The sequence below is a fragment of the Ovis aries genome, chromosome 12, assembly GCF_016772045.2.
Source record: "Ovis aries strain OAR_USU_Benz2616 breed Rambouillet chromosome 12, ARS-UI_Ramb_v3.0, whole genome shotgun sequence".
NCBI classification, from domain to species: domain Eukaryota; kingdom Metazoa; phylum Chordata; class Mammalia; order Artiodactyla; family Bovidae; genus Ovis; species Ovis aries.
In genome coordinates, this window is record NC_056065.1 from 48,674,456 (window position 1) to 48,701,850 (window position 27,395).

A 27,395-nucleotide genomic window follows, 5' to 3' on the forward strand; every position below is an offset into this window, starting at 1 on the left:
GGGCTGCTCTGGAGGCCAGGGTGATAGGGGCCCTCACACACTGAGCGCCACCGCCCTGGATCCCCTGCTGCAGACGAAGCTGCACGAGGACCTCTGTGAGAAGAGGACGGTAGCCACCATCGCAACCCACGACCTCGGAGCTGTCCGGGGGCCTCTGCTCTATGCCGCCCGCCCGCCACAGGACTTCAAGGTGAGGCTCACAGCCCAGTGTGCAGTCTCAGTGTTCCGTCTGTGGCTTTAGAAAAGCATACGTGTGGACGATTGTCAGAGCATCCTGGTTAGAATGTGACCCTGCTCTGCTGCAAGAGGATAAGGCAGGCTGTGTCAAGTTATTTTCAAAAGTAAATTCATTTAAGGAGGTGTGATTTGAAAGTGATTCCTTCACCTGCTCATTAACTTAACCAAAACTGCTATTTACATCCCAGTTGCAAACCCCCTGATCTGGGGCTGACTGCAGTGTGCGTTGTCCTGTCAAGGTCCTGCTCCTAGTCTCTGTTCCTACATGAGGCATTGCGGGCCCCGGCAGAGGAGGGTTCCCCAGGGAGGGCTGCCTCAGAGCCACAAGCGTGGGGATGCACTTGTGCCTTAAGGGGTTTCAGGTTCAGCCCCTGGGGTGACCTTTGAAGGCACGTGTCCACACGTGGCGTGGAGGGAGAGCTCTCAACCAGCTGGCCCTCTGGCTGGGACCCACAGCACCAGGCCAGTGTGAAGCTCTCCCCCTTGTAGATCATCCCCCTGGGGCGCCGGGAGGTCAAGGCCAAGGACCTGGTGCGACAGCTGCAGCTGGAGGCCGAGGAGCACAGGAAGCAGAAGAAGCGGCAGAGCGTGTCGGGCCTGCACAGGTTGGCGAGGGGACTCCCTCCTCCCGGGGACTCACTCTGGGGGCGCTCCCACTGTCAGCACTGCGTCTCCTGGCTTCAGAGAATCCGTGCCTGGCAGGGGTGTCATCTGGGGAAGGGGGGCCTTTGGCACATCCACTAAGTGCCTGGGACAGAGGCCAAGGCAGGGGGCAGCCGGGCCCACCGGCTGGGATTGGGCCCCTTGGAGGCCCAGGGAACGTGCCCTTGCCCTGACAGAGAGCCCCCTCCAGCCTGCGTTTACGCTGAGCCTGAGACTGTGTGCTCCACCAGGTACCTGCACTTGCTGGACGGGAAGGAGCACTACCCCTGCCTCGTGGATGCAGACGGCGATGTGATCTCCTTCCCACCGATCACGAACAGCGAGAAGACCAAGGTGGGGGCTGCTGTCAGCATCTGAGTGTTTCTGAGGCCACGTCACGTGTCTCGTTCGCCTGCATCGCTGCTGGCGTCCGTGGCCGCCCACGACTCACCGTGTGCGCTGCGCTCCTCGGGGGGCCATGTCTGGGTCCATGTGCCACAAGGGGTTTTCTGCAGGAGAGACATCAGAGCTGAGGCGTCTGCTTGTGATAACTTGGTTCTTTCCTGAAATCTTCCCAATTTCTTTTTAAGATTAAGAAAACCACAAGTGATCTGTTTCTGGAAGTGACGAGCGCCGCCAGCCTGCAGATTTGCAAGGATATTATGGACGCACTCATCCTGGTGAGCCAGCCCTGCCCCACCCTGCGCATGCCACCCACCAAGGCACTGGCTCCACAGGACTGATGGCCCCATCCATGGCCCTTTACCATGACTTCCCTGGGTTGGCTTTTCTCTCTCGATTAAGAAGATCTTTTTCATTTTCAGAAAATGGCAGAAATCAACAAGTACACTCTGGAAAACAGAGAAGAAGGCTCCCTCTCGGACCCCGAGTCTGATGCCGTCTGTGGACACGGCTCGGACCCCAAGGCGACTCCAGGTGCCGAAGCGACAGGGAGCACCCCGCTGGTGGTGGAGCAGGTCCGGGTGGTGGACGAGGAGGGGCACCTGAAGGTGGTGTACCCGTCCAAGACGGACTTGGACTTCGCCGCTGCCCATGTGACCGTGCTGCGCTGATGGCCAGGCTGCCACCTGAGGCTCCCAGGTTGCGCCATCCACCGCGCCAGCTCCTCGGGGCTTCCGTGGGGTGGTATTAAACAATTCTTCACCTCGGTGTTCTTAGGATATATGCACCCTCTGTTCAGTTCTCCATCTGGCCTGCCGTCGGGGGAGGCCACAGTGTCCGCCTTCACAGCCTGAGTGACTGCCAGCGCTCTTTATGAAGTCACTCAAATGTTGGAATTAACTGCTCACAGGGTTCTGCAATCATGTAGACACACAGCGAATCACTGTATTCAGCGGGAAAAGGACACCATAATTGGTGTGAGTGTTCAGCTCTAGGTTGAGAAGCTGAACCCTGTGTGTGTTCCTGAGCTGCACAGTTATTTTTCTACGATTCAGGGTCTTTTAAAGTCCTCTGGCGCCAGCACTGCAGCTTAGAGACAAGGGGCAACGTCAGGGTCTCCAGGTGCCGTAAACCGTCATCTTTTTATAAAAACATTTTTTTAATGTGACCTTAGAATTGGTCCAATCATTTTTCTTACTAGTGCTGCTGGATGCTTTGGGGGCGGGCTGCAGAGCCTGCCGGTGAGTGACAGCCCTCCCACTGCACTGGCCAGACCTGGGGTGGGGTGGGGGTCACTCTTGTAAACCAGCACCACCAGGTGTCACTCCTGAGTCTGGAGGACAGTGCGCAGGTTTCCCACCACAAAACAGGCTTCCCAGCGTGGACAGGGCGGTCAGCCATGCTCAGCTCGAACCAGGATGAGCTGATGGTGCCTGGAGAGATGTGAGGAGCCTGACACTTGGAACCACAGGGCACGTGCCCTGAGAGGCTCAGCATCACCCAGCCTTCTAGGTGATTCCAGCTCCACCTGGCAGTTCTCAGACTTCACTGCTCCAGGAGCAGCCGGGATGGGACAGTGGGACCCGCCAGCTTCCCCATTGTGGAGTGACACCATGGCTTCTCTGCTGTTTGACCTGCGAAGGACAGTTAGTGTGTTTTGTCAGAAGGACCGTTTTGGGGAGGCAATAGCGAGAGCCCCACCAGACCCCAGTGTGCAGCCATCAGCAGCAGAGGCCCACACCCCGCACACAGGGCCTGCCGCACAGCCATGTGGGTTTCCCAGGGCCCAGCCAGCCCACCTGGAAGGATGTGGCAGGGCTGTCTTGACACCCAGCCCAGCTCTGCAGTTGCCAGCATGACTGCCAATCGTCAGCCCTGGGGCGGCCACACTTAGGCAGGCAGAAGAGGGCGCCCGTGACTGTTCCCCAAACCTACCGGATGTCTGCCTGGTGCCTCCACGTTGTCACTCTGTGACCTCTGGCTGTCAAGGCTGCTGACGCTGTGGCTGGGATGGGCGCGGACATCACAGCAAAGCCCTGCAGGGAGCTCTAGGCCAGGGCCACAGCCAAGCTGCTCCCTTGGCTCCCAGCTGGCTTCAGCGGCCACATGTCACCAGATCTGGGGCCTCCCTGATGGTGGGGAGGCTGCCAGCCCTCCGCTCTTCTGGGGCAGCTTGATTGCGTGTGAAGTTTGGAAACATATTTAATGTACAGCAGGAAAACTCTGATGTTTTTCAGTCCAGCCCTCTAATAAAAAATGTTTGATAAGAACATCTGGGCTCCTTCCTGGTGAATCCTTCCCAGGATTTCTGGAGGAGGGTGTGGGGAGTGTCGGTGGGAGAACTGAGGACCAGGGCCCCCCTAGCCACAAATAGCAGGACACAGTTACCACCTGTCACAGGGGCCTGGCCCAGAGAGGCTGCTGCCCTCAACCCCACCCCTGTCCTGGGAACCAGCTCCTGTGGCAGTGCACAGAAGACCCCCACCCAGGGACAAACATGAAGGAGTCAAGTTGCTGGGACCCCAGCAGACCACCCCAATCCTAACCTGCTGAGGGAGGGGACAAGCCCTTCCCTTCTCCCTACTCCCCCAGGGCTGCCGGGACATGGCCTCCACCCTGGCTACGGAGTCCATCTGGGGCCCTGGGCAGAGGGGTGGGGTTGGGAGGAGGGGTCTCAGGTAGCTCGTGTACGTGGGGGGAGGGGGGCCGGGGTGTGTGCCCTGTGTGTCCCTGCCTGCAACCCCCACCATGGGCCAGGCACCCAGTGCCAGCAGAGCCCAGGGGCCAAGGTCACAGAGCATCCATCAGGGTGTAAACTGGTGGCCCCAGCTCTCCATTCTGAGACCCACTGGGTCATGGGGGCACACGGGGTAGGGCTGGCCAGACCCAGGCCAGACCCAGGCACTGTGTACAGCTGACTGCTGGCAGCCCCTGCCCACCTCCCTGCCTTGCCCTGGGCAAGACACTCCTATGCATCAGCAGACTTGCTTCTGTGGTGGAGGGAGGGGGGCTCCCAGAGGAACATGGCCCTGGAGGCTGCAGGCCATCTCAGAAGCCAGGGAGGCCAAGCCGGCCTCAGAAAGAGGGAGTAGGGTGCAGGGGACAGCCAGGGTGACTCCTCCCTTCTGTCCCGCACCGTCACCCCGCTCCTGTCCAAGGCTACACCAGGCCTTGGGAGGTCCAGCCCCTGTACCCCTGGACTGGACTGCTGACCACTTAGAGCCCAGGGAGGCCACCCAGCCTAAATCTGCCAGGCTGGTGGCCCCTGCCCACCTCCCCACAGTCCCCACCCCAGTGCTAGTCCTGAGATGGCCAGAGGGGACTCCCAACTGGGGCATCAGAAAGAGGCCAGACAGGTGTGGGTCAGCTGGCGCCCCCTCCCCCAGTGGTGGGTGGGGATGGGGGGCGTTTCTCTAGAGATGGATGCTGAGGCCCCAGAGGCCAGGGTGCTGAACAGACCCTCCACCACAGCCCCTTACCCTGCTTTCCTACCCCCTGCAGCAGGCCTTGCTGAAGCATCACTGCTGGGGGAACCCCCGCCCAGCAGGGAACTCAAAGCCAAAGGGTCACCTGGGTGGTGCAGCCCCACCTCATGCTCACCTGACCCAGGCCCGCAGCCAGTCCCGTGGGGTCTCGGCCCTCCCTGGCTGCTCAGCCTCCGATACCCAGGTCTGCTGAGTCCATGAGGGTCCTGACTGTCCTTCATCTCCTGCCTTCAACTCTAGGGTGAGGACACTGTCCTAAGATGGTGTTTCTCACAAAGGTGCCCAGAACAGGAGGGCCTAAATGCAGGGAGACGCTATCCGTGGTCAGGAGACACAGGAGTAGGCCTGGCCACATATGGAAACTCAGCCCTGCCCCATGTTCTCACCTCCCGCCAGAGGGCCTGGCCAGGACTGGGTGCATCCCAAGGCCAGAGCTCAGCGAGAGGCCTCCCAGCCGCTGTCCAGATGCCCTCCAGCCAGTTTCACATCAGTCACGCCTCACTGGGGAGGCCCACAGGAGACACCATCATCCATGTTTTTGTTCAACAGACATTTAATGACCACCTCCGAGTGCAGGGTCTGGGCCTCCCACAGGGTGTAGGTGGAAGGGCCAGGCTCCTGCAGAGCCCACCCGGCGGGGTGGACAGCCCCAGGGAACACGCCCACGTTCCTGAAGGGACAACACAGCAGCGGGTCTTGGGCAAGGGCTGAGGCCCCCTTCCCCCTCTGCCCAGGAAAAGACTCAGCCCCTGGGGAGGGTGGATGGACAGAGAGACATACATACCCCTGTCCTTAGAGGCATCCTTCCACAGCGGGAGTCAGAAGGGCTAGAGAGGGGAGGAGCTTGCAAGGTGGGACACAGCCCCACCGGAAGCCCACCCAGGGAGGACCCCAGTAGGGAGAGAAGGGTGGTTTGGGGGCCCTGGGCTGCAGGCCTAGCCTGGGTGTGTCCTGCAGTCAGGCTGGGACTGGTCTTCCAGTCACATGGGCCCCTGGGTGGGTATGCGCCAGGCATGCATGTGTGTGCTCCCATGTACCTGTATCCCTGTTTGGCTATATGTCTGTGGGTGCCTGTGACAGCTGTGCACACCAGTGTCCATGCGAGTCCCTGGAATCTGTGCATTGGTGCAAGGAATGCCTGCATACATGGCGAGGGGCTGTGTATACACGGGGGGGCTATGTATACACGGGGGAGGGGGCTGTGTATAAAACAGGAGGGGCTGTGTATACACGGGGGGGCTGTGTATAAAACAGGAGGAGCTGTGTATAAACGGTGGGGGCTGTGTATAGACAGTGGGGCTGTTATACAGGACTCTGGGTACACCATGGTCTGTGTAGGCAGGTGGGTACATGCACATGGAAGGGTTCTCGCACACAGGGGGTCCCTCCAGCCTTGCACCTGGGGGTGTGTCTGGGCAGCGTTTACTTGCACTTGTGCACGTAGTAGCCAGTGACGTAGCCCAGGATGAACACGACCCAGAAGAGGGCCATGCCCCCCAGCACCTTCATGGCGATGCCCAGCTTGCCCGAGCACAGCTTCTGGGAGACCCTAGAGTGAGAACCGCAGGCACGTGAGCCCCGGGCAGCCCTGACTGGAGTGGGGATGGGGGCTAGGGGAAGAGGAGGAGCAGGCCCCGGGCAGCAGGGCAGCCTGGGCACTCTGAACTCAGAAGACAGGAGGGGGCAAGTGAAGGAACAAGTCAGGGCAAGTGTGGGGCCCGGGTCTGCGGATGTGGTGGCTGCCAGGAAGGACAGGAGGGGTCTGCATAGGGTGAGGTGGGGCCCCTCCTTCCTGGCCCCTCACCTCTGCCAGCCTGAGGCCTCCTCTGTGCTGGGCCCGCTGGCCACATGGACTTCATCCGGGTGGCTGTTCTCCCACCTGCTGTACCTGATGCTACTCTCCTGGGGCTCCATCATGGGGGCACAGGGTTCTGGTGGGAGAGACAGAGGGTGGACTGAGGCCTGTTCTACCCCCAGGGGGCCAGCGGTCAGGTTCCATGTGCCATTGCTTTTAGGGTGAGGGTCTGCCTGGGGGTGGGGCCAGGGCAGAGGGGCACTGAGGTGGGCTGGCTCCTTTGTGTGCTCACTCAGTCATGTCCAACTCTCGGCGACCCCATGAACAGGCTCCTCTGTCCATGGATTTCCCAGGCAAAAATACTGGAGTGGGCTGCCATTTCCTCCTCCAGGGGATCTTTCCAACCCAGGGATCAAACACATCTCCTGCGTCTCCTGCGTTGGCAGGTGGATTCTTTACCACTGTGCCACCTGGGAATTTCTTCCCACATCCTTTCATCTGGCTTTAGGGATGAGGAATGGTTAGGCCACTTGCCCAGGGTGACGTGGGAGGAGGCAAAGAAGGAATTCCAACAGTCTGAAAGTCTGCCAAACCCTGTCCTCAGGAATGTGAGAGTCTGTGTTTCCACCAGCTTGCTCCGCCCTGGGGGTCAGGCAGACACAGCTGCTGCCACCCTGGAGGGCCCTTGGCTGGGGTCAGGTCACCAAGCCTGATAACAGCCTGACCTCCTCCCATTCCTGCCAGATAAGGCCCCAGAGCCTTCCCTGGAGGCTGGGAGGCAAAGGGCTGGCGCCTGCAGAGTGGCAGGCCTGAGGGCAGCTGGTAGGGCTTGGCAGCAGTGGCAGTAGCTGTGAATTCTGGCCTTTCCCCTCCCTCACCTACTGCTATACCCTGCTGGTGGTCAAGGGGCTTGAGAGCCCCCTCACTTTTAGAGGCCTGAGACTTTGCTGCAAAAACCTGACCTGTCTTCCAGGTAATCTGGGACACAGAGGCTTAAAGGCACAGTGGGCCACTTAGCAAGAAGCCAACCCAGAAATTATGAAAGCAGGTGGTTCTGAACCCACTTCAACCCCCTCCAGGTTCAGTTCAGTTCAGTTCAGTCTCTCAGTCGTGTCCGACTCTTTGCGACCCCATGAATCGCAGCACACCAGGCCTCCCTGTCCATCACCAACTCCCGGAGTTCACTCAGACTCGCATCCATCGAGTCAGTGATGCCATCCAGCCATCTCATCCTCGGTCGTCCCCTTCTTCTCCTGCCCCCAATCCCCCCCAGCATCAAAGTCTTTTCCAATGAGTCAACCCTCCAGGTTGCCCTTTCCCAAATCCCAGACTCAGAGGATGAAGGAAGGGAGCTTGTCTCAAAGCCACAAAGCCTGTTCTTCCCGTGGGAGCCTGTGCTCTGGGGGCAGCCATGCAGGCCAGGTCTCAGGCCCCAGGGAGGCCAAACATTTGTTGACTGTGGGTTCTGCTTTCCCACGGTGTGTCCAGCAAAGGGGCTCTGAGCCAGCTCGGTGCGCTACCTAATGTCCACCCCTCCCTCCTGTGGCCAGATCCCCTGTCTTGTTCCAGGCTGCAGTGTCCCAGCCCCAAGCGATGCTCATGGGCTAAGACAAGTTTTGATTGCATTGTATGGCATCACCGACATCAATTTAAGCAAGCTCCGGAAGTTGGTGATGAACAGGGAAGCCTGGCATGCTGCAGTCCATGGGGTTGCAAAGAGTTGGATACGACTGAGTGACTGAACTTAACTGAACTTCCCATGACACCTGCATATGAGCAAGGTGCTGGAGAGCAGCAGGAGCAGGAGGCTTTTGCTTTTGTGAAAGAGAATAGCCACCTCCTTCTCTCTTCCTTGATGTGATGGCTGGAGCTGAGCAGCCACTTTGCAGCCTGGATATCCTGCAACACTACCCGGTGGTGCTGAGTCTTCAAATGCACACCCACTGCCCACCCGTGGGTTTCTTGGTGTGAGGATGGCCAGCCCAACCTGCTCCAGCCTGGCATAGTGGGGTCCTGGTGTTTGTGATAGAACGGGTTCCTGACTGATGTGGACTGTGGCCCTCAAGTCAATCTGGCTGGACAAAGCCACCAGAAGCTGCTGATGTGCTGGAGCCAAGGTCTGAAGGCTTCACTCACTCATCTGTAGCAGCCTGACCAACCCACACGTGATGGCCACAATGTCACAGGACCCTGGGGCTGTGCTGCCTGGCAAGGACACCTGCTAAACCCTGGAAGCCTCACTCCCAGGGGTACCACTGCCTCTTGGGAGTGTGTGGGGACAGAGTTCTGGGCACACAGGGACTGTACATACATTAAGACCCCTTCACCCCAATGCACTTCCAAGGAGCCCACAACTTACAAGAGGAGAGTCTTGACGTCAGGGATTGAAGCCTCTGTGATCCAGGAAGATGGTCAGAGCTCAGGCCAGTGAATCTCACCTCCCAGCTCGCAGTTTGGGGTCTGGGGAGTCTCAGAATTCTCCAACCTTAAAGAAAGAGAAAATTTTAAAAAGTGAAGAAGAGCAAGAGTAGGGAAGGGAAAAGGGCTCTGGGGCGTCCCAAGCGGCCAGCAGGAGCTGGCCCGGCAGTTGGCCTCGGGAGTCTGTGGGCCGGGGGACCATTCAACCCCGCCCCCACCCCAGCAATTCCACTTTTCCGGGCCGGGCGCTCGCAGGCCAGGGAGACCGCGGCCCCGAGGGCGGGAAGCTGTAGAAACCAAGCCCACCACCTCCTCCCACTGGCTACTCGAGGAAGCTGTACTCCGACCCCGCGTCTCACCTGGCTCGACAGCCCCCAGCCGCTCCGCGCCGCAGACGTGTCCCGGGCTGGAGTCGGGCGGGGCTTAGAGGGGGCGTGGTCGGGGGTGGTGGGGCCTGAGCGGGGGCGGGGCCGGAGGCGAGGCGGTGGATGGTGGGATCTGGACAAGGGGCGGGGCGTTGGCTCGCTGGGTGGGGCCTAAACGGGGAGGTACCTGGGGCCGTGGGTGGGTGGGTGGCCGCAGGACTCCTAACACAGGGGTGGGCAGGGTGGAGGAGAGCGGCGCTTCCCGGGGGCGTGATGGGGGCGGAGCAACCCAGAGCCCCAGGCCTTCCAGGAGTCGCGTTCCTCAGGGGCCGCAGGGGCCGCAGACAGCGCCGCTCCGCGGTGCCCAGACGCGGCCGGGATCTCCGGACTCTCTCCCCACTGTCGCAGTTTCCCCGCCGGGAGCCGGGCTCGAGCGCAAAAGCGGGTCCCGGGCGCGCCTGCCGAGCTAGAACCGAGGCACTAGGCGATTCGAGGAAGCTCCCGGGGCGTGTGCAGTTAGGCGCCGGTCTTCGGGGGCCTTCTGCTCTCTCGGAGAGGCTAGAGGCCTGGGCCCGGGGTCCATGCACCTGACGCCCTCAGCGGGCGGGCGCTGCAGTAACGGAAGGATGCGTGGGCAGGTGGAAGTGGAGAGCAAAGGGAAGAGGCAGAGGACCCGGTCTACTGAGCACGTGTTTGTGTGCGGGGCACAGAGCTCTGTGTACAGCACAGACAGGCTAACCTGTGCTCTGCGGAGCTGTCATCACCAGAGCGATGGACGGTCAGAGAAGTGCGCAGGCCGACCCTCCTCCTTCCGCAGGGGCGCAACAGCAGAGCAGTGCCCCGGCGGGGTACCCCAGCGGGAGAGCCGCGCAGGTGTGTGCAGCTGGCGTCAGAAAAGGACCCCTGTGAGGGTGTGAACCAAATGCGGTGGACAGAAGCCCAGTTCAGGCCTCCTACACCTGGGACCACCAGAGGGCACTATATTCAGTGCGGGGTGTCTTCAGGAAGGAGCCATGGGTGCAAGCTGCTGTGCTGAACCCCAGTGAGCTGTGGAATGGGAAGGGGTGTTCATGTAACCCAAGCTCCCCTCTGTGTCCTAGTGAAGGAGAAGGTGAGACCACGGCCAGCAGCAAGTGTAATTCTGAGTCAGAGGGCCAGGGTGGGGCCACAGGTTGGGGAGGGGATGACAGAGGGGAAAGGGGCACCCAGGGGACACCCAGGCTGGGCCCTGGCCTCTGCTGTGCTGGCTGCACCTAGGGTCTGAGCTGGGCCTCCTTGGAGCTTATCTTCTTGGACTTGCTGGGTGAGGATAAGACCTCCATCTGCTGCAGCGGGGGCACCTTGACTCCCTTCTGTTTCAGCTGGTTGTAGTAGTCCATTCTGTCTGAGATGATCCTCTAGAAAAGACACCCGGCAGTGTCTGCACAGGCCTTGCCCACTGCTGGGACACCACCCTGTTCTTCCCGAGAAAGGCCTGCTGCCACAGTGCTGTGCTGGTGAATATTTACAACCTTTCCAGGAGGGATTTAAAAAGCTCTGTTTTGTAGCATTTGCCAATTTCTGTGCTGAAACGACTCCCACCAGGGCTGATCCAGCCAACAGGGTGAAGCCAGAGAACTCAGAGCTGGGTAGAGATGCCCACCATCCAGGCCAGCTCACTCCTAGAGCCTGGGCCAGATCCACTTCATCCTCCGGAAATTACCAGGAGCCTAGACTCCCAGAGACATCAGAGGCTGTCAAGTTTGACCCTCAGGGCAAAGTCTCTTCTACCTTCTGTGCAGGAAGGCTGCCCTGCCTCCTCCTTAGCCTCCTTCCTTCTCTCCGGCCTTTTGCTGGTTTGTGCGGGGTGGGGAGGAGCAGGTGTTGGCAAGCGAAAGGGTTCTTCCCTGACTACTGGTGGGTGGTGATGACTCCTTCTATCCCCCTCCCTCCCTCCCTTCCTCGTATCCTCTCCCTCACTCTCTTTCTACCACCCCCCATCATCTCCTGCCCCTCCCTCCCTCTCAAAACCTCTCTCCTCCTTTCTACCCCCATCTCTCCCCTTCCTGTCTCTCCTTGCCCCCTCCACCTCCTTCTTCCCTTGCCCCAAACACTAGTAGTCAGACAGAGACCTTTCCCCAGGTCTCCATGCAGGGGTCCCCCTCTGCCCTGAGGACTGGCCACCCTACAAGGGTGCTATTAGCCAGGGGCCCACCCAGCCTCACAGAAGAAAGGAACCAGGCCCTGGGGACAAATGGGCCAGTGGCAGGTCACAGGTAGCTGCTGGGGTCAAGGGCCGTGCTGTTGGAGAAGGCTTGGAAGGCAAGCACCCTCTCCCTGGTACAGAGGGGGTGCTCTAGGGCTCAGCAAGTTAAGTGACCAGCCAACAGCTGCGAAGCCAAGGTCCCGGGGTGGTGACACTCCTGCCAGCCCCAAAGCCACATTGTTTCTCCTAAACCTCCCTGCCCCTCTGAAACCTCTGCTTGTTGGTGAGGAGCTGGTGTGGGCTGAGGCCAGGGAGGGTGTCCATGCCAGGCTCCCAGCTCAGCAGCGATTCCAACTGAGGCCATGCTGAGATGCTAAGAAGCATCCCTGGGGGAGCTGGGCTGGGCAGAGCCTAGAGCTGGGCAGAGCCTAGGGCTGGGCTCCTGCTGCAGGAGAACCCAGGACCCAGCTGTTTGGCTCCCTCCCTACCATACCAGGTGAGTTTTCAGCAGCTGCTGATGGTTGCTAAACACTGACAGCAGCTCCAGGATGTTGTTCCCTAATCCCTTAGGGAAATCTAGTCCCTTCTGCCTGAGCAGAGAGAAAGGACCATGCTGGGGTCACGGTGAAAGCATGACACCACCAGGACAAGAATGGGGGCTCCTAATCTCCCATCCAGGCTTATCCCCTCTGCCCCCAGCTGCAGATGCAGGAGCTCTGGCCTAGAGATGGGGCCCTGGGGACAAGGAGGCCTCTGAGCACCGTTTATACCTGCAAGCCTTCCAGAATGTCATTGTCAGAGATCTCAGTGGCCAAGGACTTGATCCCTATGGTGTTGAAGGTGGCCTGGATGATCTTGTTTCGCAGTCTTTCGAGCTGTGAGCACAGAGGAGAAACAGCCAGGCTTGCCTTGAGCAGGGAGACAGTGTTCTCCACACCCGCTGCCTCTCTGAGGTTCCAGAGGAGGTGGACCTGTCTTCAGTTCTCCTGCTTCAGGAGCTGGAAATAGCGTGCGAGTGGTCAGTGTGGTCTCCTGCGAGCTGGAAGGGACCTGATCAAAATCCAGACCCAGGAGACCTAACACCAAAACCCAAAGTCTCTCTACCACACCACATTTGTTTGCTTGTTTCTTAATTGAAAAAGCAAAACCCACACATAGTCAAAACGAAACTGTGAATTACCCCCCAGGCTGTCCTCCATCCCCCAGAGGCGCTTTAGCCACAGTCTCCCACTGACCCACAGCAGACAACCTGCAGACTTGGCCAGCCCTGCGATGGGCATTATACTCCTGGCCCATCCTCCTTCTCTAAGTGACCTAGAAGTGCTCCATGCCGTGGACGTCTGCACTAACAAGGCATTACCCAGGAGTTAAGCAGCTTGAACCACTGAGCCTGTCTAGTCTTTGGCAGCCATTGGCAGCCTCGTGCATAGCAGGAGGCTGGCCCCAGCAGGAGGGAGAACACAGCTGGTTACAGCCAGCACTCTTGGTTGGCCAGTGGGGAAAATGTCATTTCAAAAGCCTTTGCACTCAGGGCCTTTACCTTTGCTGGTTTTAGGTTCTAAAGAAAGTCAACTCTTGACTGATGGTTTCCTCCTATGCCTTTGCTCATATCTATCAGGGGCTCAGAGTGAGGACCCGGGACCTCACACCCCAGCACTGCCTCCACACAGCTCTGGAACCTCGGATGGGCTGTTTGTTGTCTGTGCTGCAGGTGCCAGGACACCAGCGGTACCCACGTCATGGCTTTGTTAATGGGGTTGAATGACTTTAATAAATGCTCAGAACAGCACCTGATCCACCACAAATGCTCTCTAAGTTATAAATAGGCGGCATCATTACTACTACTTCTCTCCCACCTCAGAGCCTCCCTGGCTGGCCACCACATCCCTGGGTCTCTTTCACAGCACAACTCAAGGGGCTCCTCCATATAGGAAGCCCCTGCACTCAGCTCTTTCCGGCCACTACAGCTGACCAAGATGACCATGTCACACCCTCGCCCCCTCCTCCACCAGTATTTCTGGACACAGGAAGAGGGAAGCCCAGAGCACTTGGTGCACGGTCCCCAGGGTGGCAGTTTCCAGGGATGGCAGTGGTGGGCAAGGGCCCCTGCAGGTCTTCAGGAGGCAGGAGTCGGGCGTACTCTGGCCTGAGCACTCTCTAGGGCCGGGAGGGGGAGCCAGGCTTACCCTGGCCTGGGTGTATTCCAGGGCCTCGCGGGCCTGCTGCTCCGCCTGCTGAATCATCTCGTTCTTGTTCTGCATCTCCTCCTGGAGCTGCTTCCGCCTCTGCAGGTGGTTCTGGCTCTGATTCACCTGGGCCTGCAGCTGGTTGACCTTGGCCTCCAGCTCCGAGATGGTCTGTTCCTGCTTGGCCAGTTCACTCTCCAGCTCTGACACTTGCTGGGGGGTGGAGAGCAGTAGGTCCACTTGCCCACCTCTCCTTCCCCCAGAGGCAGCCACCTCTCCCTGAGTTCCTCCAGCCAGCCTGGCTCTGGCTGTGGCCAGTTCCCCAGTGGGTGTCCAGGGCCCTGGATTTACTGAACAGGGTACTGTCTGAAATGAGGGGCCCCCACCCAGCTGACTCTCTCCCTGCCGCCATCAGGACCTGTGGCTGCCCCCCAGGGCACCTGTCTGAGGAGGAGGTTGTCTTTCTCGATGAGGCCCATGGTCTCCTGGTACTTCTTGTCTTCCCGGAGGTTAGAGAACTGCAAAGCAATGGGGGTTCGCTCAGGGGCTGGTGGGGGGAGAGAGATGGCTGCCTCCTTGAACCTTCCTCCGTGAACCTCAGTAAGATGAAGGGAAGCATCGGAATTTCTGATGAAGAGGGAAGGGAGGGGAAGGTATCAAACACACTTCGGAAGCTGGGAAGCAGAACCAAGGAAGCAGACTCCCAAGCCAGCAGCAGGAGAGCTGCAAACAAGCCCAGTTCACAGGTCCCTGGAAATCGCAGAAGTGGGGGATGGTGCTGGGCTCTTCTGGACATGGAGGCCGACAAAAGGAGGAGCATCATATCAGAAATCAGGAGCCTCAGACTCAGCCCTGACCAGGAGATGCTGGGCACCCGCCCTCTTTTCCGTCTGTCAGGAGACTGGAGGCCCCGGGGTTGGGGGGCGGGGGGACTGGGGAAGAAGAGGCTCTCTGGTCTGGGAGATGCCAGGCCACGCAGTGGAGACCCCTGGCGACAGATGCAGGATGTGGGGCTGAACATGGAGACAGCAGCCTCTGCCCCACTTTGTTTGAAACACCAGCAGCTGGACTATTACACTTGGGCAAGGAACTCTTCCATTTTCCCAGATTCCAGGAGAATCCGAGCAAGCCAAGGGGAAGGAGCCAACGACAGGACCAATGAGCTAAACTTCCGCTGATGCACCCAAGCACAGTTCTCCGCCGTGAAACACAAGATGGTCACCCACAGTTTGAGAGACTCCAGGCAGCTCTGACCTTGGAGCAAAATTCTTGAAGGAGTAACAGAAACTGAAAACAGGCTTACGAAAGGAGCTTATAGGAAATAGAAACAGCACAAGCAGTCAAATCCCTTAAGTATCTCCCATAACTCTCACTTAAGCTGTTAAGGAGGTCAGACACATACCGCCATTAAGAAATAAAACATGAGTGTGTTTCTAAATAAAAGGGAGTGGGGAAGCAACATTCAGAGAAGCAAAGCAACATCTTAGAAACTAAATGAAACAAAGTTAAAACTCAAGAGGAGGGTTTCCCTGCTGGCTCAGTGGCAAAGAATCTGCCTACATGCAGGAGATGTGGGTTCGATCCCTGCTCCAGGAAGATCCCACATGCTGGGGAATAATTAAACCTGTGCGCCACAACTATTGAGCCTGTGCTCTGGAGACTGGGAGCTGCAACTACTGAATCTCATGTGCCCTATAGCCCATGCTCCACAACAAGAGAAGCCACCACAATGAGAAGCCTGCTCACCGCAATTAGCGAGTAGCCCCTGCTTGCTGCACCTAGAGAAAGCCTGTGCAGCAATGAAGACCCAGTGCAGCCAAAAATTAAATAAACAAATAAAATTATTTTTTAAAAAACCTCAGGAAGAGGGCTACTGATAAAGTTAAAGAAATCTAAAAGTAGAACAAGAAGACAAGATAGTGAAAGGAACAGACAGAAGGAGAAAGAGACCCAAAGAGGAGGTCTGCTGGCTGATTGATGGGGTTGCCAGAAGGAGAGTTCAGAGAAAGCAGAGACAGGAACTAACAACCATGTAAACAGAGAACAGTTTCAGAACTGAAGGACACAAGTTTCCAGCCGGCTACTGAGTGCCCAGGACAAATGAAAACAGACCCTTAATAAGGTCTAGCTATGGCAGCTTCCCTGCAAGAATCTGCCTGCAATGCAGGAGACCCGAATTTCATCCCTGGGTCATGAAGATTCCCTGGATGAAGGGAATGGCAACCCACTCCAGTACTTTTGCCTGGAGAAGAATTCTGTGGACAGAAGAGTCTGGCGGGCTACAGTCCATGGGGTCGCAAAGAGTCAGACACAACTGAGCAACTAACACTTTCATGGAAGCTTCCGAATATGAGGGATAAACATGGGACTTTGCAACTTTGCAGAGAGGAACCAACCACCACCAAGACCTACGTCATAAGAAAGCTCAAGAATCAGGTTGAGTTTGTGCTTCCCTCTAGGAACACTGGAAGCTCAGAGACATGAAGTGATGCCTCCACACTGCTGAGGAAAAGCAGTTGCCAAACCGGAATTCTGTTCCAACCAACTTCTGTTAATGTGTAAGGACATTTGCATAATATGGTATCTCCCAAATTTTACCTCCACTCCTCTTTCTCAAAAAACTACTGAAGGATGTGCTCCAGTGAAAATGTGGGGGTAGACCAAGAAACAAAGATGTTGATGGCAGCAGCTTTAAAAAGTGGTTTATGGATCTTAACACTGTTTCACAAGATTTGTGTTTCTGTCATATATCATAGGCCCAATAACTGTCTTAGTGATATAAATGCTGTGTCCACTCACTAATGCTGTGATCAAATAGTATTGGGAGGGAGCTGAGTTCCTGGGGGTGGGAGGCAGGGGAGGAAAGAGGGAAGCATTAGATAATGCCAAGATGGAGAAATATCTAGAATGCCTTATAAGCATGCTGTCTAGAAACGTGGAGAGCCAGTCGTCAAGGATTAGCTAGAAGAGTTGAAAGCATTTGTCTTGGGGAACAGGCAAATGAGAAAGAAAAGGGTTGGACTCCTGTCTTACATAATAAGCCTGTGGAATTGCTTGGTTCCTTAAACCATGTAGTTTTATGCATGAAAACTTGGATAAAAATAAAAACTACAAGTGCTTCAGGGAATTCCCTGGCCAACCAGTGGTTAGGACTCTTTACTTTCACTCCCCAGGATGCCAGTTCAATCTCTGAGTAGGAAACCTGTGATCTCACAGGACATTCAGCATGACCAAAAATAAAATAATAAAAGTACTTCACGAGGACTTAAGGTCATGGTGTTCTCAGTCCTGGGACCACGGACTGGGAGATGCTTGAGAAATGGCCAGAAACCTAGTGGTCCAGGAGACAGAGAGGACCGCTGGGGCCAGAGGGCGGCACAGCTTAGAGCATGAAAGTGCTGTGAACCCCAGGCCTGCCACTACCAGCTCCTGAGTCCAGTGTCTCTGTCAGGGGGTGGGGGCGGGGATGGATGGCACATGTCCCAGCACAGCAGAGGACACCGCCACCTTGTCAGACATGGCCTGCAACTGTTTTTTCCGCTCCCGCAGCTCCTTTTGCAGCATCTCATTCTCCGTGTTGATTTTCAGCAATTGCGACTCTTGGAATTCCACCTGTCGCTGTAAAGACTTGATGGCTCCTGCAGATGAGAGCAAACAGGGAGGAGGGGGCCAGCCACTGCACCATCCCTAGGGCTCCACGGAGCTCCAAGCTGAGGGCTGGCTGCCTGCTCCCATCCCAGGGGTCCAGTGCTGCCCCCGCATTGTCCCAGCCAAGAGGGACCCAGGGCAAAGTGAGCGGTCCTTGGTATCCTCGCTGAGCTCCCACCTCAGCCTCCTCTGGCATCCCACCTGTTGCCAGGGAGTATCTGGTCCCGGTGATCTCAAGCTGGAACTGGAACTCCTGGATCAGCTGCTCATACTCCTCCAGCTGGGCTATCAGCTCCTCCTCAAAGGTGTCGTCCACAAAGCCGCCCCGCCTCCTGGCCGCAGCCTCCTCCTGCTGCAGCTCCTTCTCCTCATCCAGCTCCATCACCTCTTCGTCCTCCTCTTCCTCCAGCTCCCCGGCCCCGTACGCATCCCTCTCCTCGTCCTCGTCCTCCTGCACAGTTGCCATGACCACCGCCTCCTCCTTGTTTCTGTTCTCCTGCAGAGTTTCCCTCCTGCTGGCTCTAGCCTTCGCCCCCTTGTCCGCTGCCCTCTTGGCCTCCCCTTCCAGGTGCTCTTCCTCCTCGTAGTCGCCTCCTTCCAGCTCCTTGCCTCTGTCACACTCTTCCTGCAGCTGGGGGAGGGGAGGGGATGCTGGACAGGGCTACGGGGACCCCCGGGAGGGAGGCTTGAACCTTCATGGGGGCATTGGGAGGACGGTGCTGCGGGGCCATTGGTCAGCTCCCCTCGGGTTACATCTCCAGGAGCCGCCCCACCACCCCTCCCCTGCTGTGGCTGAGGGCTCAGCCTGAGTGAGGGCCACCAGGTTAGCACAGCATGTGGGACGCTGTGGCCTGAGCCTCTCCCAGGCAGCCTGGCAGACTGGGCTCTGGCCAGCCCACACCTGCCGCCAGGGCTCCACATCCTCCTCGTCTTGGAAGGTCCTGAGGGTGCTCTGTCTCCCCTGCAGCTTTGGCACAGACTCCAACAGCCGCTCCTGCGAGAAACCTCGGGGTTTCAACTTGGGCCTTCGGCTCCCCCAGGGCCCATGTCGCTGAGACCTGTCCTCTAAGAAGGGCCCACCGTTCCCCTGCTGGGGTTGCCCTGTCGATGGGCAGGGGGCCGTGCTGTGTAGGTGATGGCCCTGGGGGGTAGCCCTGGTTAGTGGCCCAGCAGTAACAAGCACACTATTTTGGAAGTGTTCGGGAGGGCCAACCTCAAACACGCCCGCAGGTCACTGCCCCCCACTGCCCGCTTACTGACAGCCCCTGGGAGGCTGGGGAACAGGGGGACACAGGACCATACTTCCAGGCTCTCCAGACTCCTGCTGCCTCCCTGCCCACCAGTCCCCCACCATCGGTGTCTGGGTAGCTTTTTCTGGAGGTGTCCAGAGGATCCAGCAGGGGTCTGAAGCCCCCCACCCCCACTTCATATGTGCACCCAGCGTAAACGCAGGCTGTATCCTCAGATGAGAAAGAAACCAGTTCTCAGACCAGGTGACGGCCCCCGGATCCCCACCCTGCCCTGCCTCCTCCAGTGCCCACCCCACACCTGGGGTCCAGGGGAGCAGCATGCCATCCCTACATTACAGTCAAGGCCCTGTCCCAGAGCCAGACCAGGCCAGGCTATCTGCAGAGCGCCTGCCACTCCTCACCCGCAAGACGTGGCTGGGCGCGGCCTCCTGGCTCTTGCTCTTCAGGAGGCATTTCAGCTGCTTCCTCAGGGCCTCCCTCTCCTCCTGGAGAGCCAGGATCTCTTCCTCTCTCTTCTGAGCCTGCGCTTCCAGCTCCGAGAGGCGCTGGACTTCCTCCCCTAGCGCCAACAGGCACTGGTCCTGAGGAGAAACGGGGAAGCCCAGGGGGCCACTTAGCCACTCAGACGCCCCTGCCGCACCCTGCCTTGTCCACCCCCCACCACCACCCAAGAGCAGCAGCTCCGGGCCCAGGAGGACCCTGTGACCCCAGCCCAAGGTGAGCGGCTTCTTGCGTGCAGACACTTTACCATCTGAGCCACACCTACTAACCAGCACTACCCACCAAAGACCACTTCCAAGGAGCTTTTCGGGGCTGGATCTACTGCCTTTCAAAATCTCAAAACCCTCAATCATTCCAACTTGAAGACCAAACAAAAGTATTTTGGGACAGTCACTGAGAGAATTTGTCATAATCAGAGCTGAACAACTGACAGAAATACAACGGGGATTCTTCGAGCAAGAGGGAGATGGTCCCAGATAGAGTCTGAGGAAAAGATAACTAGGAGGTCGTCCAGATGTCTAAGAATTAAGAGACAGGTTTCCGTGGAGCCCATGAGTCAAAGAAGAAGCCACACAAGAAATCATGAGATATTTTAGACAGAATAATAACAAATACTTGGACATGGCATGACATGGGGCAAAGCAAAAACTGTGATTAAGGGCAAATTTATAAGCTTTGAATGCAACAATTAGGGGAAGCAATGGAATATCAATGATCTAAGTATCCATCTCAAGCATTCAGAAAAAAGAACTGGAAACTTCACTTAAATTATATAGCAAGAAGGGAATTCTTAAAAATCAGGATAAGAATGTGTGATATAGGGACTTCCCTTGTGGTCCAACGGCTAAGACTCCATGCTCCCAATACAGGGGGCCCAGGTTCCATCCCTGGTTAGGAAGCTAGATCCCCTGTGCCACAAGTAAGACCAGGTGCAGCCAAATAAATTTTAAAAAAAATTTTTTTTAATGAATGAATGACATAGGGAAGCAGAGAAAAGGGGGAGGAGAGGAGGATGAAGCAAATCGGCACATTTTAACATTTGGAGAATCTGGAGGGTATATGGGAATTGTTTACACTATTAAGTTAAAATAGTCATAGAGGGACTGCCCCAGTTCCAGTGGTTAAGAATCTGCCTGGCAGTGCAGAAGACATCGGTTCAATCCCTGGTGGGGGAACCAAGCTGGCTTAAAACTTAACATTCAAAAAGCTAAGATCACAGCATCTGGTTCCATCACTTTATAGCAAATAGAAGGGGCAAAAGTGGAAGCAGTGACAGATTTTATTTTCTTGGGCTCCCAAATCACCGTAGACAGTAACTGCAGCCAAGAAATTTAAAGATGCTTGGTCCTTAGAAGCAAAGCTATGACAAACCTAGACAGCGTATTAAAAAGCAAAGACATCACTTTGCAAACAAAGGTCTGTATATTCAAAGCTATGATTTTTCCAGTGTATGGATGTGAGAGCTGGACCATAAAGAAGGCTGAGCACCAAAGAATTGATAGTTTCAAAATGTGATGCTGAAGAAGACTCTTGAGAGTCTTTTCTTGGACAGCATGGAGGTCAAACCAGTCAATCCTAAAGGAAATTGACCCTGAATATTCATTGGAAGGACTGATGCTGAAACCCCAATACTTTGGCCACCTGATGTAAAGAGCTAACTCATTAGAAAAGACCCTGATGCTGGGAATCATTGAGGGCAGCAGAAGGGGATGACCAAAAATGAGATGGTTAGATAGCATCACGAACTCAATGGACATGAACTTGAGAAAACTCTGGGAAATAGTGAAGGACAGAGGAGACTGGTGTGCTGCAGTCCATGGGATCATGAAGAGTCAGACACGATTTAGTGACTGAACAATAACAACAAATGTGTCCAGAACAGAAGGAAGTCCTGGAAGGCGATGCTGGTTTCCAGCGGGGGATGCTAACTTTGCAACACCACATACGTGTTGCTGCAAATGATGTGGCCTACGACAGGGCCGAGGAAGACAGAGGTGAAATAAAGAAGACCCTGAGGACACAGTGTGAGCCCCTGGAGACAGCCAAGCCTGCAGTCCTCCCCCTGGAATTCCCTTTCCTGAGAGGACTGCAGAGAGCATCCTCTTATGTATGTCTGTATTCAGTTCAGTTCAGTTCAGTTACTCAGTCATGCCCGACTCTTAGCGGTCTCATCGACTATAGCATGTCAGGCCTCCCTGTCCATCACCAACTCCAGGAGTTCACTCAAACTCATATCCATTGAGTCGGTGATGCCATCCAACCATGTCATCCTCTGTCATCCCCTTCTCCTGTCTTCAATCTTTCCCAGCATCAGAGTCTTTTCAAATGAGTTAGTTCTTTGCATCAGGTGGCCAAAGTATTGCAGCTTCAGCATCAGTCCTTCCAATGAATATTCAGGACTGATTTCCTTTAGGATGGACTGGTTGGATCTCCTTGCAGTCCAAGGGACTCTCAAGAGTCTTCTCCAATACCACAGTTCAAAAGCATCAATTCTTCAGCACTCAGCTTTCTTTATAGTCCAACTCTCACATCCATACATGACTAGTGGAAAACCATAGCTTTGACTAGATGGACATTTGTTGGCAAAGTAATGTCTCTGATTTTTAGTAAGCTGGCTAGGTTGGTCATAACTTTTCTTCCAAGGATCAAGTGTCTTTTAATTCCATGGCTTCAGTCACTACCTGCAGTGATTTTGGAGCCCCCCAAAATAAAGTCTCTCACTGTTTTCATTGTTTCCCCATCTATTTGCCATGAAGTGATAGGACCAGATGCCATGATCTTGGTTTTCTGAATGTTGAGCTTTAAGCCAACTTTTTCACTTTCCTCTTTCACTTTCATCAAGAGGCTCTTTAGTTCTTCTTCGCTTTCTGCCATAAGGGTGATGTCATTTGCATATCTGAGGTTATTGATATTTTTCCTGGGAATCTTGATTCTAGCTTGTGCTTCATTCAGTCCAGTGTTTCTCACAATGTACTCTGCATATAAGTTAAATAAGCAGGGTGACAATATAAAGCCTTGATGTACTCCTTTCCCTATTTGGAACCAATCTGTTGTTTCATGTCCAGTTCTAACTGTTGCTTCCTGACCTGCATACAGATTTCTCAAGAGGCAGCTAAGATGGTCTGGTATTCCCATCTCTTGAAGAATTTTCCAGTTTGTTGGAGAAGGGAATGGCAAACCACGTCAGTATTCTTGCCTTGAGAACCCCATGAACAGTATGTCTGTGTAACTCTATCTAATTATATCCTCAGGCTATTTTCCAAAGGTGAAATTGTTGATGGTATCAATGCTTTTTAAATTGTGAAATCTACAAAAATTAAAAAAAACAAATTGTGAAATCTATCATAAAATTAAAGGTACAGTTTCGGGAATAAAGATAAAATGAATACTCATGGACCCATATTATCAGGGCTCAAGAGTCCCCACTGTGTGCTCATGACAAACCACCCAGCATCTTATGTGACTTATTTCCACAGCTGTTTTTAGTGCTTCATGAGCTTAAAAAAAAAAATCTGTAAAAACCTGAAACTGACTCTAAGAGACTTTTTATGTTGACAAGACTGGTGGAGGGAAAAAGAGAGAAGACACAGATTGGCGATGTCAGAAAAAAAAACCAGACAATCTTCTACAGAATCTTCTCCAGACACCAGAAGGATACTAAGAGAGTCTTGTGCACAGAGTGAGGCTTCTAGATTTGAAAACTGACATGGCTTGGACACCTTGTTAGAAAAACGTAGCTTTCCAAAACTGGAACAAGCAGGAAAAGGAAATCTGAATATTTTTTAAAGGAATTAATTTAAAAACACACACACACACAAACCCTGTAAGAAGTCACCAGGCACAGATGACTTCAATAATGAAATCTTCAGAATTTAATAAAGAAACAACAACCATCTTAGGTGAATTCTTCCAGAGAATCGAGAAAGAAGGAACGCTTCTCAGCTTTTGTTGTTGTTACTCAGCCAGAAGACTCTGACCCCAAAAGCAAATAAGGGGATGATAAGGATGGTAAATTACAGGCCAGCCTCCCTCACAAACAAGGATGAAAAAGATGATATCATGGTGAATCAGTCCATAGGCAGATCTTTGCCATCCAGCTGATTGTTATTACTACTGTGTTAAGGAATACAGTCTCCCAAGTGGAATGACTGGGTTAAAAGCCTATGGATGCTGAGGGTCTTGACACATGGGGTGAAGCTGTGTAGGAGGGGACAACATCTAGGCCAGCCTAAACTGCTCCCCATGGGGAAGAAGACAGATAGGAACCTGGCCTGTAGAAGCCACGGGAGAGGTCTGAAGGTCAGTTCAGACTGCATCTGGGCCCAGAGACTAGAACAAGAGCCCCAAGGGCCAGGCATCCCCTCTGGCAGGACGCAGAGCTGGGACAAGAGGACCAGGATCTGTGCCCAGGCTCCGTGCCTGGCCATACCTTCTCATGGATGACGGAGATGTACCAGGGTACCCGCTTCCTCGGGTAGCTCTGCCCCAGGTCGGGGCTGCTGGGGGTCGGGCTCAGCACGTGGGACTCGCTCTTCTTCCGCAGGTAGTTGAACTCACAGGCACTCTTGCTAAGGGGAAGGAGGCCGCCTGTCAAGAGGGGAGGTGGTGGTGGGACGGTCACACTCTTCCTGTGTTGAGCGGCCTGGGATCTTCAGTAACGTCCCTCTTTTGAGACTCCCCCGGAAGCCCTTCCCTGCCCAGCTGGGCTCCTCTCCATCTCCCCGTTGTCCCACATTCGCCCCCACCACCCCCAGCCCAGTGTGCATAAGCGGCATCCGAGCCCCCTTCAGGGTCCCAGAGCTGGAGTCAGGGCAAGATGCTGCCTGTGCACAGGGGGCACTTCTGAAGTGAAGCAGACTTCTGGGGGTGGAGTTCATCTCTGGGTAACCAGAAGTATGTGTCTGTAGGAATGGTGCCTGGGTGTCCCTCTACTCAAAGACAGACGCGTCCCAGGGCCCTTGTGAGGAACACTGGGCCAGGCAGTTGGTCCTGGGAAGGCAATTCCATGGGGCACCATAGGAATGGAGGGAACAGGGGCCCTCAGGGCTGGGGTGCCAAGGAGAGAACCCCATGGGCCATGCACACCCCCAGTGCCCCGCACAGCCCGCCCTCACCGTCCACCTTCACATCCAAGCCTTGCTGGCCGGAGAGTGGGTTCTCGGCCCCCTTCCAGGTCTCAGAGCCGATGCCTGTGTCTTCAGGCAGAGACAGGGTCGTGGCTGAACCTGGAGGATGGCAAATGGAGGACAGTTGAGGCCAAGTCTCCCCAAGACCTCTGGGCAGGGACTCGTATTTCCTTCAAAACAGTGGGTGGGGTTCAAGGTGCCTTTTCTCGGTGGAAGCACAGGACTGGACTAAAGGACCGAATGGAAACGTGGTTCTGTCCCCCTGCCCACCTGGCATTTTCCCCCAAATGGATCAGGTGCAACTTAGACTCTGTAAATCAGTGCGCCTCTTCCCCAGAGGATGGTCCCTGTTCCTCCTGTAAAACTGTCTCCTCAAAATCTTGCAGAATTCCCTTCACCCCAAGGGTCAGTGCCATGTCCTCTAGGCTGGCACAAACCAGATGGTGGCGAGTGCACCAGGAGCAGTATGTGGGCTCCGCCCTGCACCCAAGATGCTCTGTGTTCCCCCACCCTCCCCAGACACCACCACCCTCCTGGTCTTGGAGCGCTGGCTGCTCTCCAAGGCCCCCCGCACTGAGAAAGGAAGGCTTAGAGCCTGACAAGTAGGGTGAGACCCCACTTTTGCCTGACTGCCACCTGAGATCCATAGAAAGGACCCCAGCTGCTGGCTACAGGCACTCAGCCTTGATGTCGGCACCGTGAAGATAAGGTTGTGTGTCAGAGAACAAAAGCAGCCCAGGCCCTGGAGCGGGAATCTGGGATGGCGCCTGGCCTGATCAGCACCATTGGGTGACAGCTGAGCACCTTAGTTGCCCTCTCAGAGGCTCTTGACTGAATCAGAGCACTGTGGGCTTAGACAAAAGGCTGCTGAGGCTCCTTACAGGGCTCGGTCCCTAATGACCCACCTTTGGACCTATGGACCTTGTCACTGAAGCTTCCAGAGTCTTCACCTTCTCCGCCCATGTCCCAGCCCTACTGAATCTTGGTGATTGACATCCAGAGAGAGTAAGTGGGCTGGCAGACCAATGACACAAATGTGCCCAGTGGAAGGAAGAAGGACATTCCCTCCTTCCCTTCCCCGAGGAGCAACCCCAGCCTTAGCTGAGAGCCAGTTTCAGAAGCAACAGCTGCGGCCACCGCACATGCCCCCTCCTCTGGCCACACCCGCAGGCTATCCTGGACTCCAGCAGGTGGGTTAGCTGGAGTGGGGCTGGGTGTGCACACAGGGCCCCATCGGACACACTCACCATAGTGGGTCATGGACGTGGATCTGGTGCTGAACTGGGGGCAGCCGGGACGTGTGAGGAACTTGTGCCGAAGCTCCTCCATTTCGGACATGAAGCCGCTGTCCTGGGGGCTGGCGTTCTGGTTGAAGTCTCTCTGGGGAGCAGGGAGAATGAGACCAGCAGGAAAAGAGGGACCCAGGAAGCCCTCCACCCCCTCCACCAGTGGAGCTCCAGGACCTGGCTCTGTGTGCCAACCACGCAGGCTGTCTCTTCCCCAAAAGCTGGCCGCTCGATGAGGGCTGTGGGAGCCCTGCTTTGGAAGTTGCAGTCAGCTGAATCTAGAGCTGCTGTCCACTTAGCAGGCCCCTGGGCAGTGGGGCTGGCTCCCCAGTCTCCCCCGCCCCCCACCACATGAAGTACCTGCATGAAACTTGCTGCCTGCACTTTCTCTTCCTTATTTTCTCTTCCCCCTTTCCCTCCTTCTTAAAAAGGCCCGTAAGGAAGGCTCAAGGCAGACACAGCATCTTCTCTCCCAGGCCCCATCCACCCCCCAGAATCTCCACATCTCAACCCACCGCCCGAGCTTATTCAGGATGCCCCATCGGCCCTCCACCCTCGAGGCCTTTGATCCAGCGGAGAAGCACGTCATCTCCAGATAACCGTGTGTGGCTGGGCCGTCCCTGCTCCTGAGACCCCGTACCAGCTTCTTGTAGTAGCGGCAGATGGCCTGAGCCGACCTGCTGAGGGAGCACTTTTGTTGGCGGAGTTTCCATTCTGGGGTCTGTTCATCCCGGCTGGCCACCTTCCGGAGGACAATCAGGCCCTTTTCTATCAAGTTGGGCACCAGACTTTTCTTCTTGGGCCCGCTGGCTCTGATGGGTAACATCGTGAGCGTGGAGCGAAGGACCAAGATTGGTCGCCTGAAGGATGACTTGGATCAATCCTGTGGGATTCGGGTCTGGAGCTGAGGGGTCACAGCCCCAAGCATGGACATGCAGGTCCAAGCACAGGTGGGCAGAAGACCAGCTTCTCAAGCTCCATGTCCTAAGGGGTCCTGGGAGCAGTGTATGGCATCACAGATGTCTCCATAGAGACGGGACCTGTCATCTGTCTTAATTTTCTACTGGGAAGGGGAAGAAGAAGCTGCTTCCACTACAGTATCAGGATGTTACAAGCACAGGAAAGTGCCCTGACACACTAGCCACCCATTCTCCTGTTTCCCTTTTTTCACAATCCTTAGTATTTCCCCTTATTTAAAAATCTGACACTGCATCAATGGCTCTGATGTGAAATTTTAACTTTTTCAGTTAAAATCCATACTTTAGACATATTATTTTTTAGATTTTTTTTTTTTTTTTTTGGCCACACTGCTTGGCATGTAGGACCTTAGTTCCCAGACCTGGGATCGAACCCACACCTCTGCCTGCTGCCAGCAGGGGCTGGCATATTCCAACTCCCTGAAGGATGGATTGAAAGAATGTAGGCTCAAACTACAGTTTTTTTAAAAATTAAGATTAAAAATCACCAACAGTTTGAGGCTACATTTTTTCAGCCCATCCTTCAGGGAGCAGCAGGCAGAGCTGTGTTTTTAAGCAGCCTCACTCTCTTTCAAAGGAACCGAGGTGTCGTCCCAGAGTCCAGTCCCCTCTGGGTCACCCCATGTGTCCCTACAGCTCAGCATGGTCTTCACTCCCACACCATCCACTGGTCTGGCCCAGCTCAGAGTTTCAAAGGAAACTGGAACACTGTTTCGAGGTCTCCTGCCTGTCTCAGTGTCACGCGTTGCTGCTCTTTCTCCAGTCCACGCGAGGGACATGTCTAGACATGAAGCTCTGGGTTCTGCATTTCTCAGAAGGTTGAATCTGCCATCTTGGTTTCCACTCCTGACTGTTATCTTGAGTCTAAAAGGAGAGGGTCCCTCTTGGAATC

At 55.5% G+C, this 27,395-nt stretch overlaps 3 protein-coding genes across 6 annotated transcripts in view; 1 reads left to right on the plus strand and 2 right to left on the minus strand.

The window, feature by feature from the left end:
- LRRC47 (leucine rich repeat containing 47) overlaps positions 1 to 3,551 on the plus strand; it is a 17,457-nt gene extending 13,906 nt beyond the window's left edge. Inside the window, exons 3-7 of the mRNA XM_015099259.4 lie at positions 74 to 190; positions 727 to 842; positions 1,131 to 1,233; positions 1,470 to 1,559; positions 1,704 to 3,551. Of these exons, the coding sequence (XP_014954745.3) occupies positions 74 to 190; positions 727 to 842; positions 1,131 to 1,233; positions 1,470 to 1,559; positions 1,704 to 1,952 (675 nt within the window). The 3' untranslated portion in view covers positions 1,953 to 3,551. The remainder of the gene's footprint in view (positions 1 to 73; positions 191 to 726; positions 843 to 1,130; positions 1,234 to 1,469; positions 1,560 to 1,703) is intronic.
- SMIM1 (small integral membrane protein 1 (Vel blood group)) overlaps positions 1 to 9,404 on the minus strand; it is a 13,358-nt gene extending 3,954 nt beyond the window's left edge. The window contains exons 1-7 of one of the 4 annotated variants that reach the window (XM_060396139.1): positions 9,339 to 9,404; positions 8,921 to 9,046; positions 6,571 to 6,697; positions 6,166 to 6,315; positions 4,882 to 5,002; positions 3,217 to 3,589; positions 1,135 to 2,915 (exon numbers count right to left, since the gene is read on the minus strand). In XM_060396139.1, the coding sequence (XP_060252122.1) occupies positions 6,189 to 6,315; positions 6,571 to 6,683 (240 nt within the window). In that variant the 5' untranslated portion in view covers positions 6,684 to 6,697; positions 8,921 to 9,046; positions 9,339 to 9,404 and the 3' untranslated portion in view covers positions 1,135 to 2,915; positions 3,217 to 3,589; positions 4,882 to 5,002; positions 6,166 to 6,188. Of the gene's footprint in view, positions 1 to 1,134; positions 6,698 to 8,920; positions 9,047 to 9,338 lie in introns of all 4 variants that reach the window. The other 3 variants (XM_060396138.1, XM_015099260.4, XR_009595728.1) reach the window with 3 other exon arrangements.
- Positions 9,405 to 9,521: 117 nt separating this feature from the next.
- Positions 9,522 to 26,352, minus strand: CCDC27 (coiled-coil domain containing 27). Its single transcript, XM_027976074.3, has 13 exons — positions 26,167 to 26,352; positions 25,488 to 25,620; positions 24,229 to 24,339; positions 23,544 to 23,701; positions 19,015 to 19,194; positions 18,265 to 18,357; positions 17,839 to 17,994; positions 17,565 to 17,766; positions 17,223 to 17,353; positions 14,156 to 14,233; positions 13,716 to 13,928; positions 12,300 to 12,404; positions 9,522 to 10,741 (listed from the first exon to the last, which is right to left on the minus strand). Exons 1-13 carry the CDS (start codon positions 26,350 to 26,352, stop codon positions 10,598 to 10,600), a joined length of 1,890 nt encoding a protein of 629 aa, XP_027831875.2. The 3' UTR covers positions 9,522 to 10,597.
- Between the last annotated feature and the right edge of the window lie 1,043 nt (positions 26,353 to 27,395).